Source organism: Polypterus senegalus, chromosome 7 (assembly GCF_016835505.1).
Source record: "Polypterus senegalus isolate Bchr_013 chromosome 7, ASM1683550v1, whole genome shotgun sequence".
NCBI lineage: Eukaryota > Metazoa > Chordata > Cladistia > Polypteriformes > Polypteridae > Polypterus > Polypterus senegalus.
Window position 1 is genome coordinate 70368182 of NC_053160.1, and position 14464 is coordinate 70382645.

General features: G+C 34.2%; 1 protein-coding gene across 4 annotated transcripts in view; it reads right to left on the reverse strand.

The window, feature by feature from the left end:
- ptch1 (patched 1) overlaps nucleotides 1-14464 on the reverse strand; it is a 149850-nt gene that overhangs the window by 69641 nt on the left and 65745 nt on the right. For 3 of the 4 annotated variants that reach the window (XR_005634334.1, XM_039758855.1, XM_039758853.1), the window contains exons 5-10: nucleotides 14295-14386; nucleotides 11418-11616; nucleotides 5617-5738; nucleotides 3479-3626; nucleotides 1526-1657; nucleotides 1138-1293 (exon numbers count right to left, since the gene is read on the reverse strand). Coding sequence is in view for 3 of the 4 variants with exons in the window: in XM_039758855.1 (XP_039614789.1) it covers nucleotides 1138-1293; nucleotides 1526-1657; nucleotides 3479-3626; nucleotides 5617-5738; nucleotides 11418-11616; nucleotides 14295-14386 (849 nt within the window). In the remaining variant the exon portion in view is untranslated. The remainder of the gene's footprint in view (nucleotides 1-1137; nucleotides 1294-1525; nucleotides 1658-3478; nucleotides 3627-5616; nucleotides 5739-11417; nucleotides 11617-14294; nucleotides 14387-14464) is intronic. The other variant, XM_039758854.1, reaches the window with a different exon arrangement.

Sequence of the window (14464 nt, forward strand, 5' to 3'; positions counted from 1 at the left end):
ATATTTAGCTACCTCAATCAACATGTGTGTTTTGGAAGTTGCTGCCTTGACACATAATTCCTAAAACAAAGGTGTAAGGAAAGTAACTATTAAGGTTATGTGTGTCATGTTTTTTTGAATCTGTAAAGCAGGAAAAGAATCTAATGTAGTTTAATCCTGTACGTTATTGTTTGACTGTGGACAACCAGCCACTTTACAAACTTATCTAATCAGACTATTCTACACACTTGATTTACATTCTACAAGCTGATTTCTTTTTAAATATATCCTACACTGCCTGCAGTTTTTTAAAAATTCTGCTGTTTATTTTTATTTTTTTACTCTTTTGCCAGATGTTTAAGCTGCTGTTAATGAAAGTGTTTGCCAGATAAAAAATATACAGAGGAGTAAATATTTTAAGATAATTACAATGCAACATTTAGTTTACTCATTAACTCCTCTTTGTGAAACACAAATAGACTTAGGCTGCCTTGACTTATATAAAATAAACATAGATGCGCACTGACTTCATGTCTTTTGCACACAGGAGCATGGGCAAGGGTGCTGAAGACTAAAGTAACGTGTGTTTAACGTTTTTAAATAATCAATAAGCAACTTTGTATGGATTTTATATATGCATTACAAGCATGTGAAATGTCCAGTTCTACTTTTCTCTATAATCATGTCAATTTCCATGCACAGTGAATCACATTTTTGCAAAGAGACAAGTTTTGTCCAAGCAGAAACTGCATCACTGCACAAATCTAAAGTGCTGCATGCTTTCCAGATGCACTGCAAGCAAAAAAGCAAAAATATTAATAATAATGAAGCATGAAAAAATGACAGCATAAAATGATGCAGCTGAAAATCGGCAGAACAAAGCAGATTTGTGAAGTCACTGGTCTAGCACTGAGCTAGTGGAATATTTCAAATTCCAAAAATCAACACAATGATTAAGAACAAGCTGGCCATGCACAGCACAGTTCGTGTCACAATTTTTGCCCACATTAAAGAGTACTTTTTGCTATTAAAAGATAAAAAAATTGGACTGTTCGCCTTTAACCAATGAAATCCTGGAGTTCATTTCTGATGAGCTGCCACAATTTTTATCAACCATGTAAATAATATTTTGTTAAAAAAAAGAGAACCACATACTACCTGAGTAGTTGCAGCATTAAACGAAATCCCAATCAAAGAGCAAAGGCCTAATCCTGCAGCCACGGACAGTGCAACCAGCAAGACTCCTGCCAGTCCCACAGCACCCTGAGACTTGGCACAGTCCCACCTCAGCATGGTTAAACAGGCATAGGCAAGCTGGAGGCAAAATAAAGAAATAGCCAATGGAAAGAAAATTATGAATTTAACATTCACAGTGAGTCAGTTTGAAAATGAACATAGATAGATTAACAGAGAGAATACTGTGAAAAATCAGAAGACATGTCTATGTTACAAGTATTCATTAGGTTTCAGTTATTATTAAAGCCATAACCATAAATTAAAAAACAGATGAGTAGAACTAATGTTATCATACTAAGTCACTGCTCACCATTAAAAGGTAGCCACTAGCAACTCGAATAACACTGACGTCGGAAAAAGACTTGAGGATATCATCTAAGGTAGTAGTCGTGAATGAAAGCACCTTCTGGGTAGAGTTGAGTGCAGCACTATGTTGAACAGCCTTAAAATATAAATGTATACATAAATCTCGATTTGCATATTGAAACAACTGGAAATCTACAGTACTTTACAAACATATACATAAATCGGAAAAATAAGTACATACAAGCAAGTACATTAAAAAAATATCAGAACAAGGTGAATATTCAAGCTAACAGTTATTGCATAATTCAATAAATGCTACAATGGCATAGTGAAAAGAATGTCTTGGAGAATAAGAACACAAAACACAAGTACAAAAAAAAATTTGGAATGAGGATGACTTTTGTATGATGTTGTTCATAAAGTAAACTACTTTTGAGGTGCTAAAATACAAGTAGTGTATCAGTAGTTGCATTATATTCGCCCTTTATGTCAGGTTTGAGATTGGGTTTTCTTTTTCTACTATGCCCCCTTTCACTCTAAATGAACACATTCTTTGCGCCAATCCCTTTCTCTTATTTTGCCAGTGTCTGGGAGGTCAAAGAGGGCTTTTCAAAGGTCACTGACATAATAAACAATGAGTAAATGATGTCACATAGTCCTTCCAATGGGAGGACAGCTGTTTCGGTGATTCATCAGCTAATGTTTTCCAGACACCTCTTTCATATTGAGTTACCATAATGCCACCTAACTGCTGCTTCTCCAAGTAAGTGTAATGGCATATTTTGTAAATAAGGACATATTAAAGATTATTTAATTTTGGTAAACACTGTGTGCTTTTATTTATTAAAAAAGTAATTCATACATAAATAACAAAAACATATCTGACTCACTCTTCATTTACTCCATTCTACCTTTTAACCAGTGCAATCGTAACAGAAAAAAAAATCATATTTGTAATAAAAACAAAGAAGAAGGTATTTTCACAGCTTCTTCACATTTTGAGAGTAAGTCAACATTATTAACACATCTACTTTCTTTTCTATTTCTTATGAGGGCATGATCATTTTTAACAAATTATTAATCAATTTTTCAATACACAAATATTTCAACAATAAACCAATCATATGATACACATTTTAGTAGTATACTTTATCATTATGTGTGCTTCCAGACTTAGGGATTTTGCATCCAACCTCAACAAATTATATGGAGTGAAAAATTGTAGGGCTATGATATCTGTAAAATGTTTGTGACTCTTGGTCAAATTAAATGTTGGAGTAAAGAAAGGAGGAGAGGAGTCTATGTTTCTTCTTTATAATTATAAAGGAACAGTGACTTAGGTAAAAAGAAATACTTTTATTACTTGAAATGTTGTTTCTAAACAGGCCAGTGCAGATTAGGAAAACAGAATCCCCAAAGGAAACTTATATAAACACTCCCTGAAAACATTCCTGCCAAGAACTGAACTGAAGACCATGTCTTAGGAGATGGCAATGTTAATCACAGAGCCACCATACAGTTATTTTCCAAGCTTGCTGTGGATAAAAAAAAAAAACTTTTGGTGTATGTATGTGTTGCAATACTGAACCACATGTAAATACATTGCATTTTTAAAACATAAGGAAAGTACAAAAAACACGGTGAATGTCTAATTTATTAGATACACCTATCAAACACTGAGCTGGTCCTTTATTCTCATCTAGAATAGCTTGAATTCATCAGGCATGGATTTTAAAGGTTGCTAACAGTGTAGTTCATCTACACATATAATTTGCTTTTAAAATTGTCATATACTGTATAGTGTATTTACTCGCTCTGCAATAGACTGGTGACCTGTCCAGGTGTCTTTCTTGCCTTGCGCCCAATGACTTCTAGGATAGGCTCCAGCTGCCTCATTACCCTACCCTGAATAAGCAGGTTAGGAAAATGGATGGATGGATATTCTGTATTGATATACCTCAACATATCGTCTCTGCCAGGCCTCAAGGATGGCTGCAGCCTTCTCCTCATTCCAGTTGATATGTGAAACATGCTCGTAACCCTTGAAGTGCTCATACATATGCTTGGGAGTCATCAGCTGAAACATGGTCTGTAAAGCCTGGGCACTGAAAAGACATATAAAGATAGTGAGATGCTGTAAATAGGGTAAAGCAAGTGTAGACATTGCAAGTTGGGAGAAAAAAAAAACAGCAACTTTGCAATAATACTGACAGAATGATAAGTAATCTCTCATATACTTTAATAAGAAAAATGTTATAAATAATTAGTATGACTTTGCTGAGGGTTTAGAAAAAGGTCCTGGGGTATGTTCTCTTTACAGGTGGGTCCATCACAGGGGCTGAGGAGTTGTTTGTGGGTCAGTCTTACAGTGATTATCAATAGGGTGTGGTTAAGTACCCACTTCACTATACAAAGGAAAAATTATTAAATTGCAATGAAAGTATACAATATTTAAATTGGCTTTAAAACATCTGGAGAAATATGAGATTTCAGATAACTAATCTAAATAATTAAAACAAATAAGTCTGTCAGCACTGGCCAGTCTCACAAGTGTGGCCTATAGATAAGAGGTACTCAGCTCTAGCCTTGGAGGTCTGCAGTGGCTGCAAGTTTTTGCTTTAAGCAAAATTTTAATTAGAACCGATTTATTTACTACCAACTCAATATGTCTTTTTGTGCATAGTTTTAGTTACCTCGTTTGTTACGATTCAGAACCCTTAATTTCCTATTTTAGTTATAAAAAGCTGCATTAAGAATTTAATTGTTGCCTTTTTTCTTAATCATAACCACCAGCTCCCCAGTTAATAGGCTTCGATTTAAACCTGTGTATATTCATCCTAAAGTATCTGTGTTAATACAATGCTTTGAAATAAAAGAGAGGGGTATAAATATATTCTGGACCACAAAACATATGGAGATAATGTTCTCAGAAAATGAGAAAATCTATAATGTGATGTGTCTTAGAAGAATGAAAACACAAGCGATAGAATTTAATATCAAGTTTTACATTCTGCCAGGTCTAGGTTCTAATTATGAAACTGGTTGGAATGAAACCTGCATCTACTATGGACCTCCAGGACCCGAGTTAAGTGCCCCTGCTATATATAGTTTGAGAACCTGTAGTTCCAAGACTACAAAAACTACATAATTAAACTCTGCAAATGTTTGCAATAAAGACAGACTCCAGTTTCTGTATATCAGGTGAAAAAAACTTTCCTGTGCTCAATGGTTGAACATTTACCCATACTATTTGTAAGGCATTCAAGTTAAACACGACAAGCAAAAATTTTCTTTCTTTTGAATTTTGACTGTGCTATCTTAAAGTTTAACTAAAATGGGCCATGATATTTATAGCATGAACAAATTATTCATTTTGATGAACCAAATATAAGTAATAAAGAAGGATTTACTCTAAGCATGTGCTTTGTTACATTTACTTTACTTATGTGTCCATGAGTATTGCATGGCCCATCTTTCACTGCTATTGAAAGCCAAGTATGCATATCAATTTGTCGGAAAAGAACTTAAAAATTTTAATTTCTTAGTTTTACATTTCAGAAGTTTGTTTTTCTATTTTTACCATTAATTATAAGGGGAAGATGCATTCATATATAAACAGAAAGTCAAGTAATAACAATGCTCATTCTAGATAACATGGAAGCTATACTCCATTCAGTAACCAATCACTAACTACAAGCATTATTATATCTAATGCATACACTCACAGAGTATAATCTGCAAACAAACCAGCATGCACCGGGAGGTGGCAAGATGCTAAATATGCTATTGCTGGCAAACTGAGTGCACTCTTTTATCATTCTGCTACACCTTAATTAAAAAAAAAAGTAAAGAAATGTTTTTCCAATTCTGCCTGTGTATTAAATGTCACTGGGGTCACTCTTATTCACTAAACCTATTGGAGTTATATATATATTTTTTTTATTATAACCAAGTCCCCTAACTCAAACTTAAATTATACGTATTATGTACTCTGGGCTGTGACAACTCACTTCCTGATAATGGCATTCAGCACTAAAAATTTAGAGTTATATAAAATATACATCATGTACATCACAAAGAATCACTGATAAATACCTCAAAAGTCTTCCACTGCCATTTTTGGTTGTACCTCCAACTATAAGTTCCTCCTGCCAATGCATATATTTTTTGGATAGACCATGACAGCCTCCATTTAGAATTCGTGCAATGTCAAGTGGCTACAAAGCAAGAAAGAAATATCATGAATGCAATATTATTTAAGAAACAAAACTTACAACAAACTGGAGTGTTCTGGTTATTAAGTAAAACTTTCTAGTACATATGTGTATATTAATTTACTTTAAACTGTAAGCAAAATGTAAAACTGATCCAAAGTAAACAATTGTTGAAATGTCATTTTACCTGTTGACACTGGAATAAAAAAAAACATTCACTGTCCAAACTGGTTAAAAGTTTTCACAGAAGCTTTTGTGCTATAGTACCTAAAGTTATGTAAATCAGACTACATAGATTCTGTAGTCAGGGCTCAAGTTCAAGTTTAAATTCAAGTTTACCGCCATGTAAATATGTAAGCACATAAATAGTTTCACGTACGTGCGTCCAAGGAGCTACTCACTTGCTTATTCAAGGTATGTGATAATCCACCATGGCAAGAGGGGACACGGCCACTGACTGTCCTTTCCTTCTCTCCCTACAGGTCAACGAAACTGCCCACTGGGGCACTTAAACCAACCTTTTCCAGTTCCCACGAGATAAGAAGCCAGAGTGCCTGGAACGAGGGGTCTTTTGACACTGAGACCTGGGGGAATCAGAGCTACCCGGGAAACCTTTCTTTGTTAAAAGAATCTACTAAACAGAGACCACTTGTTTAAATTGTATTATTGCCCATAAGACCACTTTAATTTTGCTGCCAGAAGGCATCGACTTTAAGTTCAGTAGGGAATTAAATGGGCCGAACCACTAGGCATCCCAACTATTCTTTAGTTGTCACGGTCCATTCTTCCTACACCCGGCCACAATACTTAAATGAAATTTTTACTTGTGTGTCTCCTCAAAAAACTCCGCAGAACAGTGACATTAATACAGTACCAACAAAAGACACACAAAATTTGTATACTTGGATTTTTGTTTTTTCCATCCATTCATCCATCATCCAACCCGCTATATCTGAACTACAGGGTTATGGGAGTCTGCTGGAGCCAATCCCAGCCAACACAGGGCGCAAGGCAGGAAACAAACCCCGGGCAGGGTGGCAGCCCACCACAGGGTGCGCACACACACACACACACACACTAGGGACAATTTAGAATCGCCAATGCACCTAACCTGCATGTCTTTGGACTGTGGGAGGAAACCGGAGTACCCGGAGAAAACCCATGCAGACATGGGGAGAACATGCAAACGCCACGCAAGGAGGACCCGGGAAGCGAACCTGGGTCTCCCAGCTGGGAAGGCAGCAGTGCTACCCACTGTGCCACCCTTTTGGTTTTTTATATTATTCACATTTTTTTCTTTGCTTGTATTGTGTGCATCTGTAAAGCATGACAACATGCTTACAATTTGTACACTGTTGCTTAAAAGATACACATTAAACTTAATAAAGGTGACACTTGAAAATGACTTCATCAAAGATACAGTGTTCTGACATTTTCTCTCCTTTCAGCTTGTTCTAATGTTAAAAATTATTAGACTTAACCTGACAAAAAGGTTTTTTATTGTTGTGAAGCGGTGTCAATTGCATGCATCAGTAGTATTAGCAACATGCGCAGATGCTGACAGTAAGTAGGTCTACTGTATAAATACTGTATAAACCAAGATACTAAGAGTGTTTATGTGAATTACAAATTGAATAACTGGATATATAAAAGATTTCATTTTGATTTTTTTTTTTTTTTTAAGTATTTCCTCCTCATTGTAATTATTTTTTTTTTACCATCCAAGGGAACCATTCAAAAATATGAATAGGAGGCTTAATCTAGAAGAAGAGTTTTCTGATTTTTAAATTGTCACTGTTAAAATGTACACAATCACCACCTCCCTTTGAATTTTCTACTTTACAAAGATTACATCTTGCAGTGTTGATTGCTTTATTGTTAGAAAAATATCTAAACAGAAGTAATTCTGTTTATTTGGAGGTATGGCATATCTAAAATGCAACTAGCAGAGAATTAAAGGCACGGCAAGCAAAATTCATACAAAGGTTTCAAGAATCACGTGGTGATGTATGCAAAATTCAGGGCAGAAATAAATGCATGCACATACATTTAAAATACATGTAAAATGAAAGAAGAATGTTCATTGTCAGTCCATTCCCAATTGGAACTGGCATAGTGGCATATTGTGATTATGTAAACTAATCCATCCTTATTTTTATTTATTTATTTTTTATTTTGTTATTAGCATAGGTTTGGCTGCAACCCACTCCTGATTATGCATCTCACCACTGAGAGCTGTCCGGCAGCAAATGTCACAGAGTGTAGACTGCAGTAACATGAAACTGAGTGGAGACATTTAAAGCTATTTGTATTCTAATTATTAAAGGGATGTAAAAAAGAAATTAACATAACTTGTAACTTCAAATTTGAACGTGACCACTCTAGCTGAAGTAAACTTTCAACCCAGAATAACCCTACAAAAACACAAGGATCATACACATAAGGAAATCTGACTAGTATTCAAGCGCCTTGTGTTTAATAATGTTTTTTTATACATACATTAGGCTTTTATATAGCAAGTGTACACACTTCTCTGGCTAAAGGCAATCATCTATAAGTTTTTCCAGCACTACATACTATTTCGGTCTCTTACCAGCTTTTTGTATGTTATGCAAAGTTGATCATTATTTTTTCTAGTGCCTGATCTTTGAATCCAGAACTTGGGGTTGTGTGTGTGTGGGGTGGGCTGGAGAACCATAAAAAAGAGCCGATACTGTATGAGTACATAGGGAGTAATACTGGACCAGTCAACTACAAGTGGCAACAATTAGTATCAGTGAATTACTACACAGCTCATTTTTTCCAAGTGCTTTCCAATGTTGAATTTTCTAACTTTGACATTGCCATCTTAAATCATCAATCATCCACTGATGCATCCTTGTGAAAAAATATTTCAAATACAAATATAAAAGGTGGATCCAGCTATCCTACCCTCCTTATTTGTGATAGATTCCCTTGGGTTCCTGGAAGTCTAAAGATTTTCTTCTGATGATGACTCTTAGTAGGACTCAAAAACTTAGGAATATTTAAGATATGTGATTCATTTGCTCCCTTTGTGGATTTCCATCTACAAATATGCAAACACAGACCTTCACCTCCATTTTATATATATATATATATATATATATATATATATATATATATATATATATATATATATATATATATATATATATATACACACACATATTATTTATCACAAACATTAACACTGCTTTTATGAATCCCATGCCAAATGGCATATAACAAAGACAAATTCATTGCATGGTGCCTTGCAAACGTTAACCATGAGGTCTTTATTTTTTACATTAGATTTCAACACTTCTTAGATGGGTATGTTTCGTCCTATTTGGGTATCATCAGGCCTGGATGTCCAAGGTTCGATGCCCATAAGCAAAGGTGTTTACACCTGATAAGCACCAAATAGGTGTTGTGTACTCTTTGTATTATTTGGCAGGTACTGTATCATACACACACACATATATATATGAAAAAATATACACATGTGTGTTGTTGCACATGTGTACACGGGAAGCAGCTAAAGGACTTGAAAGATGGTAATTCCACACCAGACCAGGAGGGTGAAAGTGTGCGCTAACCCTTTCTCTCTTTCTCATGTAGACCACCTGAGAGAAATTCAGCCTGGGCCTGTCAACATCACTTCCAGTTCCGGATATAATGACATCACTTCTGGTTCAGGTCCCAACTATATCACTTCCTCTAACAGACTATAAAAACACCATTTTTCTGCCATTAAATCAATTCTGTTTTGGACTCATGTCCTAATTTCATCACAATCTTCAAGTATAAGAGGTGGCTACCCAAAACCTTTTCTGTGTTCTTCTGTTTTATTTACAGGGTGTAGATACTTGTATAGAACTGTAATTCCTGCTTTTACAACAGTGGAAGCAGACTGGCTGAATGCAGGGTTTACCACTGCTATGAATTAGACACATTGCTTATGCACCAGTCTTAATGACGTGCTGTATTACTATAAGGATAATAAAATTGGAGAGATAATCAAAGGACAAACCCAGCAAACAATGACTGATCATCTACATTGCAAAACTGTCTCCATTATTTTTCCATAGACAGCTACAGTAAGACAAACTTTTGTGCTTCAGCTTTTCATGAGTGTGTGCAACATCACACAGTGTATGTGCTACTGTTCTTTTAAGTTTTATTACACTGAACTGCAATTAAAAACACTCTTTAAATCTATATACTTTCTGACTCTAAACTCTCAGCACCTAACCAGCCTATTCACTTTAGCATCTAAGGTCTTGTGCGAGTATGTGACTGCATTTCCTCCTTCTGATGAAAATGATGCCACATCCTATTATACAGTAGTTTACATTAATCAAGTCACACGACACATGAATACATGATAGAAAACATTTCATGCCCAATATTGTATATAAAAAAAAATTGAAAATGTTGTCTTGCCTAGTCAAAATGTAAATACAGTCATCTCTAATTTGAAGCTCCACTAAAGACAATCTGGACAGTTCCTCAAATTTAATAGTAAAATTTAAATTATAGATCTGTAATTAGACTTTTGATCAGTCAAAAAATAACTGTAGATATTGAAAATATGAATTAGCAACAGACATAAAATTTGACTTAAATTTAAATTTCATGCATTTTTGGAGCTGAAACTTTAAAGATGTTGAAGCAGTTCAGGAAAATGGTGCAGATTCTACCGAAGGGTTGTTTTCATAATTCTGTGCTCTAACACAATATGTAATGATCCTAAACACAGGTCATAATTTTTCACTTTAATATTTGCCTTTAAATATTCATATGGATTTGTAAGGACTACTGCATTTTTCATCCTATTAGTCATTCCAACTACCAGAATTTTTTTCTAAATTCTACACTTGTGATATGTTAAAGTTTGCATCAGTTATAATGCATTTTATTTTTACTTTTTAAACAGCAAAGTTTAGTTACAGTATATCCTAAATCATGCCTTAATACATAATATACATAATATAATATTCCACATGATAGAAAAGTGGCAGAATAGTACACAGCACAACAACTGCACTGCAAAGACATTCACATTTATTTAAGGGAATATGAGAAAAATATTTCCCTTTTATTTTAAAGAAATGTCCAAACACCTAGATTGGTTAATTTGGAGTTCAAATATGTTTTGATTATCTGCCATTCAGAAAGACAAGAAGCCCCTGAAAATTTTGAAACTAACAAACTTTTATTCAGTGACTGAAAAAAAACTCAACAGTTATACCAAAGACCGATTATTTATAACACAAAATATCCACACTTCATCTATTTTTTAGCTTGACCATTAAGAAATTTGCAGGATTATCTAAAACAGTATTTTAAATGCGTTTTTAGGCAAAGAGAAATTAAAATAAGATTATTAATTTACTGAATTGTATTTAAATGTGCTCATCTATTCATCCATTTCTGACCTTTCATGTTCAAATACAGCATTTGCAGTTGACTAGTGCTCACCCTTGCAATATGAGGTCCAAGTTAGAAACATAAACCTGGATTTAGTGACAATCCATCACATGACACATTAAGCCATCACTGTCATTCATGTATCAATTTGATGCAATAATTAGTCTAACTTGTGCATATCTGAGATATGTACATATGTAAAAGTAAGTAGATAGCTCTGTAACGGTCTTAACAAAAGAAGACACTCACTCGAGTTGAATTCTTGTTGGGGGCTGTCATTGGGCAGTCAGGGTCTCGAGGATTTAAGCAGGGACGGTCCATGTATCCATGTCCAACCTCTGCCTTTTTCAGCATTTTCTCCCAGCTGTCTACTTCATACTTCAAGATCTTCAACTCTTCCAAAAACTCCAGAGGGTCAAAATTTGTCCACTGCATTGGTGGTTTACCTCTGATAAAAGTAACCAAGAACAAAAACCCTTTAAAAATATTCAAACCTACTAATATGTTGTAAGTAAACAAAAGTGTTAGCTAATCTTTTATATGTTGGCATGCATACTTTATATAATTATAATATATTGCCTGTACAACAAATTAGATGATTCATTATCGAACACACAGGAGTTAAAATAGAAAAATACAGCTTTTTTATAATCAGAACTCATTTGCTGCCATTTTTCATCAAGCCTTGGAAACATGTTTTCAGAAAAGAAACAAGGCAATAAAAGCTATTCCGCTGACATTTTACCAGTTAAATGTAAAATAAAATTATAACTTTTTTAGAGAAATCCTTTCATTTAAGACTGTTAAGACCTACCACAGACAGTAAAAAAGGAGTGAGTTAGAAAACTAGAAGTTGGTGGATAGTATCAAATTACAGCCTACATGTTTTAATAACTGCTTTCCCCAATGAAGTCAATCAAAATAGCTGACCTTTATTACCACTAATGATACCTTACCTCTTCAAGCTCCCCAACAGCTTGGCTACAAACCAAGAAACTGTCTTCTGTCGCCACCTTTTTTTCTTCCTTTGCTTTCAATCCTTCCCTGATGCTGTCCAATCAGAAAGACTTTTGGCTGGCTTACTTTGTGGTTCCAACCACATTGTATCTGCTTAACCATGCTTGAGTCATTATTCCAAGTCTCCCAACCATAAAACACAAAATCCCTATTAACTACCTAAAACTGGTCTCTGTAAGATTGAAAATGCTGCTGTAAATTACTGTTGCAGAAGCATAGAAATCCAGTAATGAAGACAATAGCCCACATCCTAACTTGTGAATAATTAACTAGAATATCTGCATATGCCAACTAATGCAATAATAGGCTTTTTGGAAGAATGTCAGGAGTGAGCAAGCATAACAATATGAGCGTTAGACTGATGAAGACAAATTTATTGAAACATTCTATTAGTAAAAGTTACCTTTAATTTATGAAACACAGTTCATACAAGAATTTAAGAACAGAAGGTTATTGATGCAAAATACAGGCAGATAATACATATTTATTAAGATTCCTTAAAAGTCCTTTTACCTTATCAACCCAAACAATATATTAATCCAAGTATAATAAAGTTTGTTATGGCTGATTTTAAAAAATAACATTCTGTAAGTATAAAAAAATGTGAATTTCTAATATAATGATACTGATTTTTATATCTACAAAGCACAGTGTTTTGTTTATTTGCTTGTATTCATGTACAGTTTTGATTATCAAGTCACAGGCTTAAAATCTGGCATACAAGTTCTTCTCACAAAAACTCAGGTTTCTGACGTATAACTTTTAGTCTTTCATACCCAGGGGAGGCTGTGGGTGCTTCAGAGTCAGAGCGGGAAGCAAGAGTTACTACAGTGTGATCTATGGACCAAGAAACAGCACCACACTGGTTGTGATTGTGGTGAGATGTTTAGTATGCTTACCTTTTAAACAAGAAATCCAAATTCAATTCCCACCCATTACAAGTTTCTCTTAACTCAAGCATTTCCCTATTTAGTGGATGTAAATTTTGCCTTTAAAATACCCGCGGATGGATAATGCACTTTCTTCAAGGTTAACTTTATTACAAATTTCAGCTTTTGCTATAATGACAATTTTTTCCATTTTCCTGCAGCAACACAATTCCCTTCACTTTCATAGAAAATATACTGTATACAATAATGGTATTTAATGGCATAAACAAAAAATGCATTAATTTGCTCAAAAACAGGTTAAAGAATCTGAAGTTTTACAGCCAGAATATTAATAGTGGAATTTCTCAGATTATAACAGTTAGATAAAATGATTCATAATATTGTCAATACAAACCAAATACTGTATAAAAAAAAACTGGTAACAAGAATTTAAATCATTTCTTCATGTGAACACCAAGGCGTAGTCCACATTAACATGGATAAAATGTGAAACATTGTTTTTTTAATTTATCCTGGCCTTACATTCTAAATGAAAAGGGATTTTAAATGTCAAAAACAAATCATTTCCAAAACACTATCTAAAAATGGCAGTTTGAATGAGGAACACGCAGCTTTTTCCAAAACACTGCCATTTTATTGTCATGTGATCAGCAGAGACCAGTTCTGTTATGACAATTCCCTATGTGTACTCATCTTTACAGTGGGGATAGTTCACTGCTAACTTCTCTGCATCAACCAATTGCCACTCATATGTATCTCATAGCACTCTAATATATTGTATTGTATTTGTATTTCACTGTATGTATTTGTTAGGTCACCCAGTTTGTATTTTCCAAGGCTTTGGCTACCTTATGCTTTGTTTGTATCCTATAAAGCAGATGTACTTTGTCTATTTTATCTTTGTACATTTTGCATTTCTACTTTACAGTTGCTCCTTAAAAAAACCAAAAACCTCTTGGCACACCAACAGCACATGCCTAATAGCACATATTTATGTTGAAATACTTTTACAAAACATTCTGAAAATAATCATTTTGATGGAAAGTTTTAAAAAATAAAAAGGTTTCAAATATATCCATATTAGTGTGGACTAAGCCTAATATGTGGCTATGAATGTAACATTGCATGTATTTTATAGAAAAACAGAGCTTCTGTATGGATTTTGAAATCACATCAATAAAGCACAGTGACAAGGTAATTAGATTTAATATTTACTTACGGCAAATACGCAGTTCCTGACTGTAACTTTGCACCTTCCCAAAAGCAATCCAATGATGTGATTATTAAACAAGGATACAAGTTCTCAATAATCTATATGAAATAAATACAACAAAATAGGACACCACGTTAGATTTTCATAAATTTGTTTATTATAAATTTGACAAATTA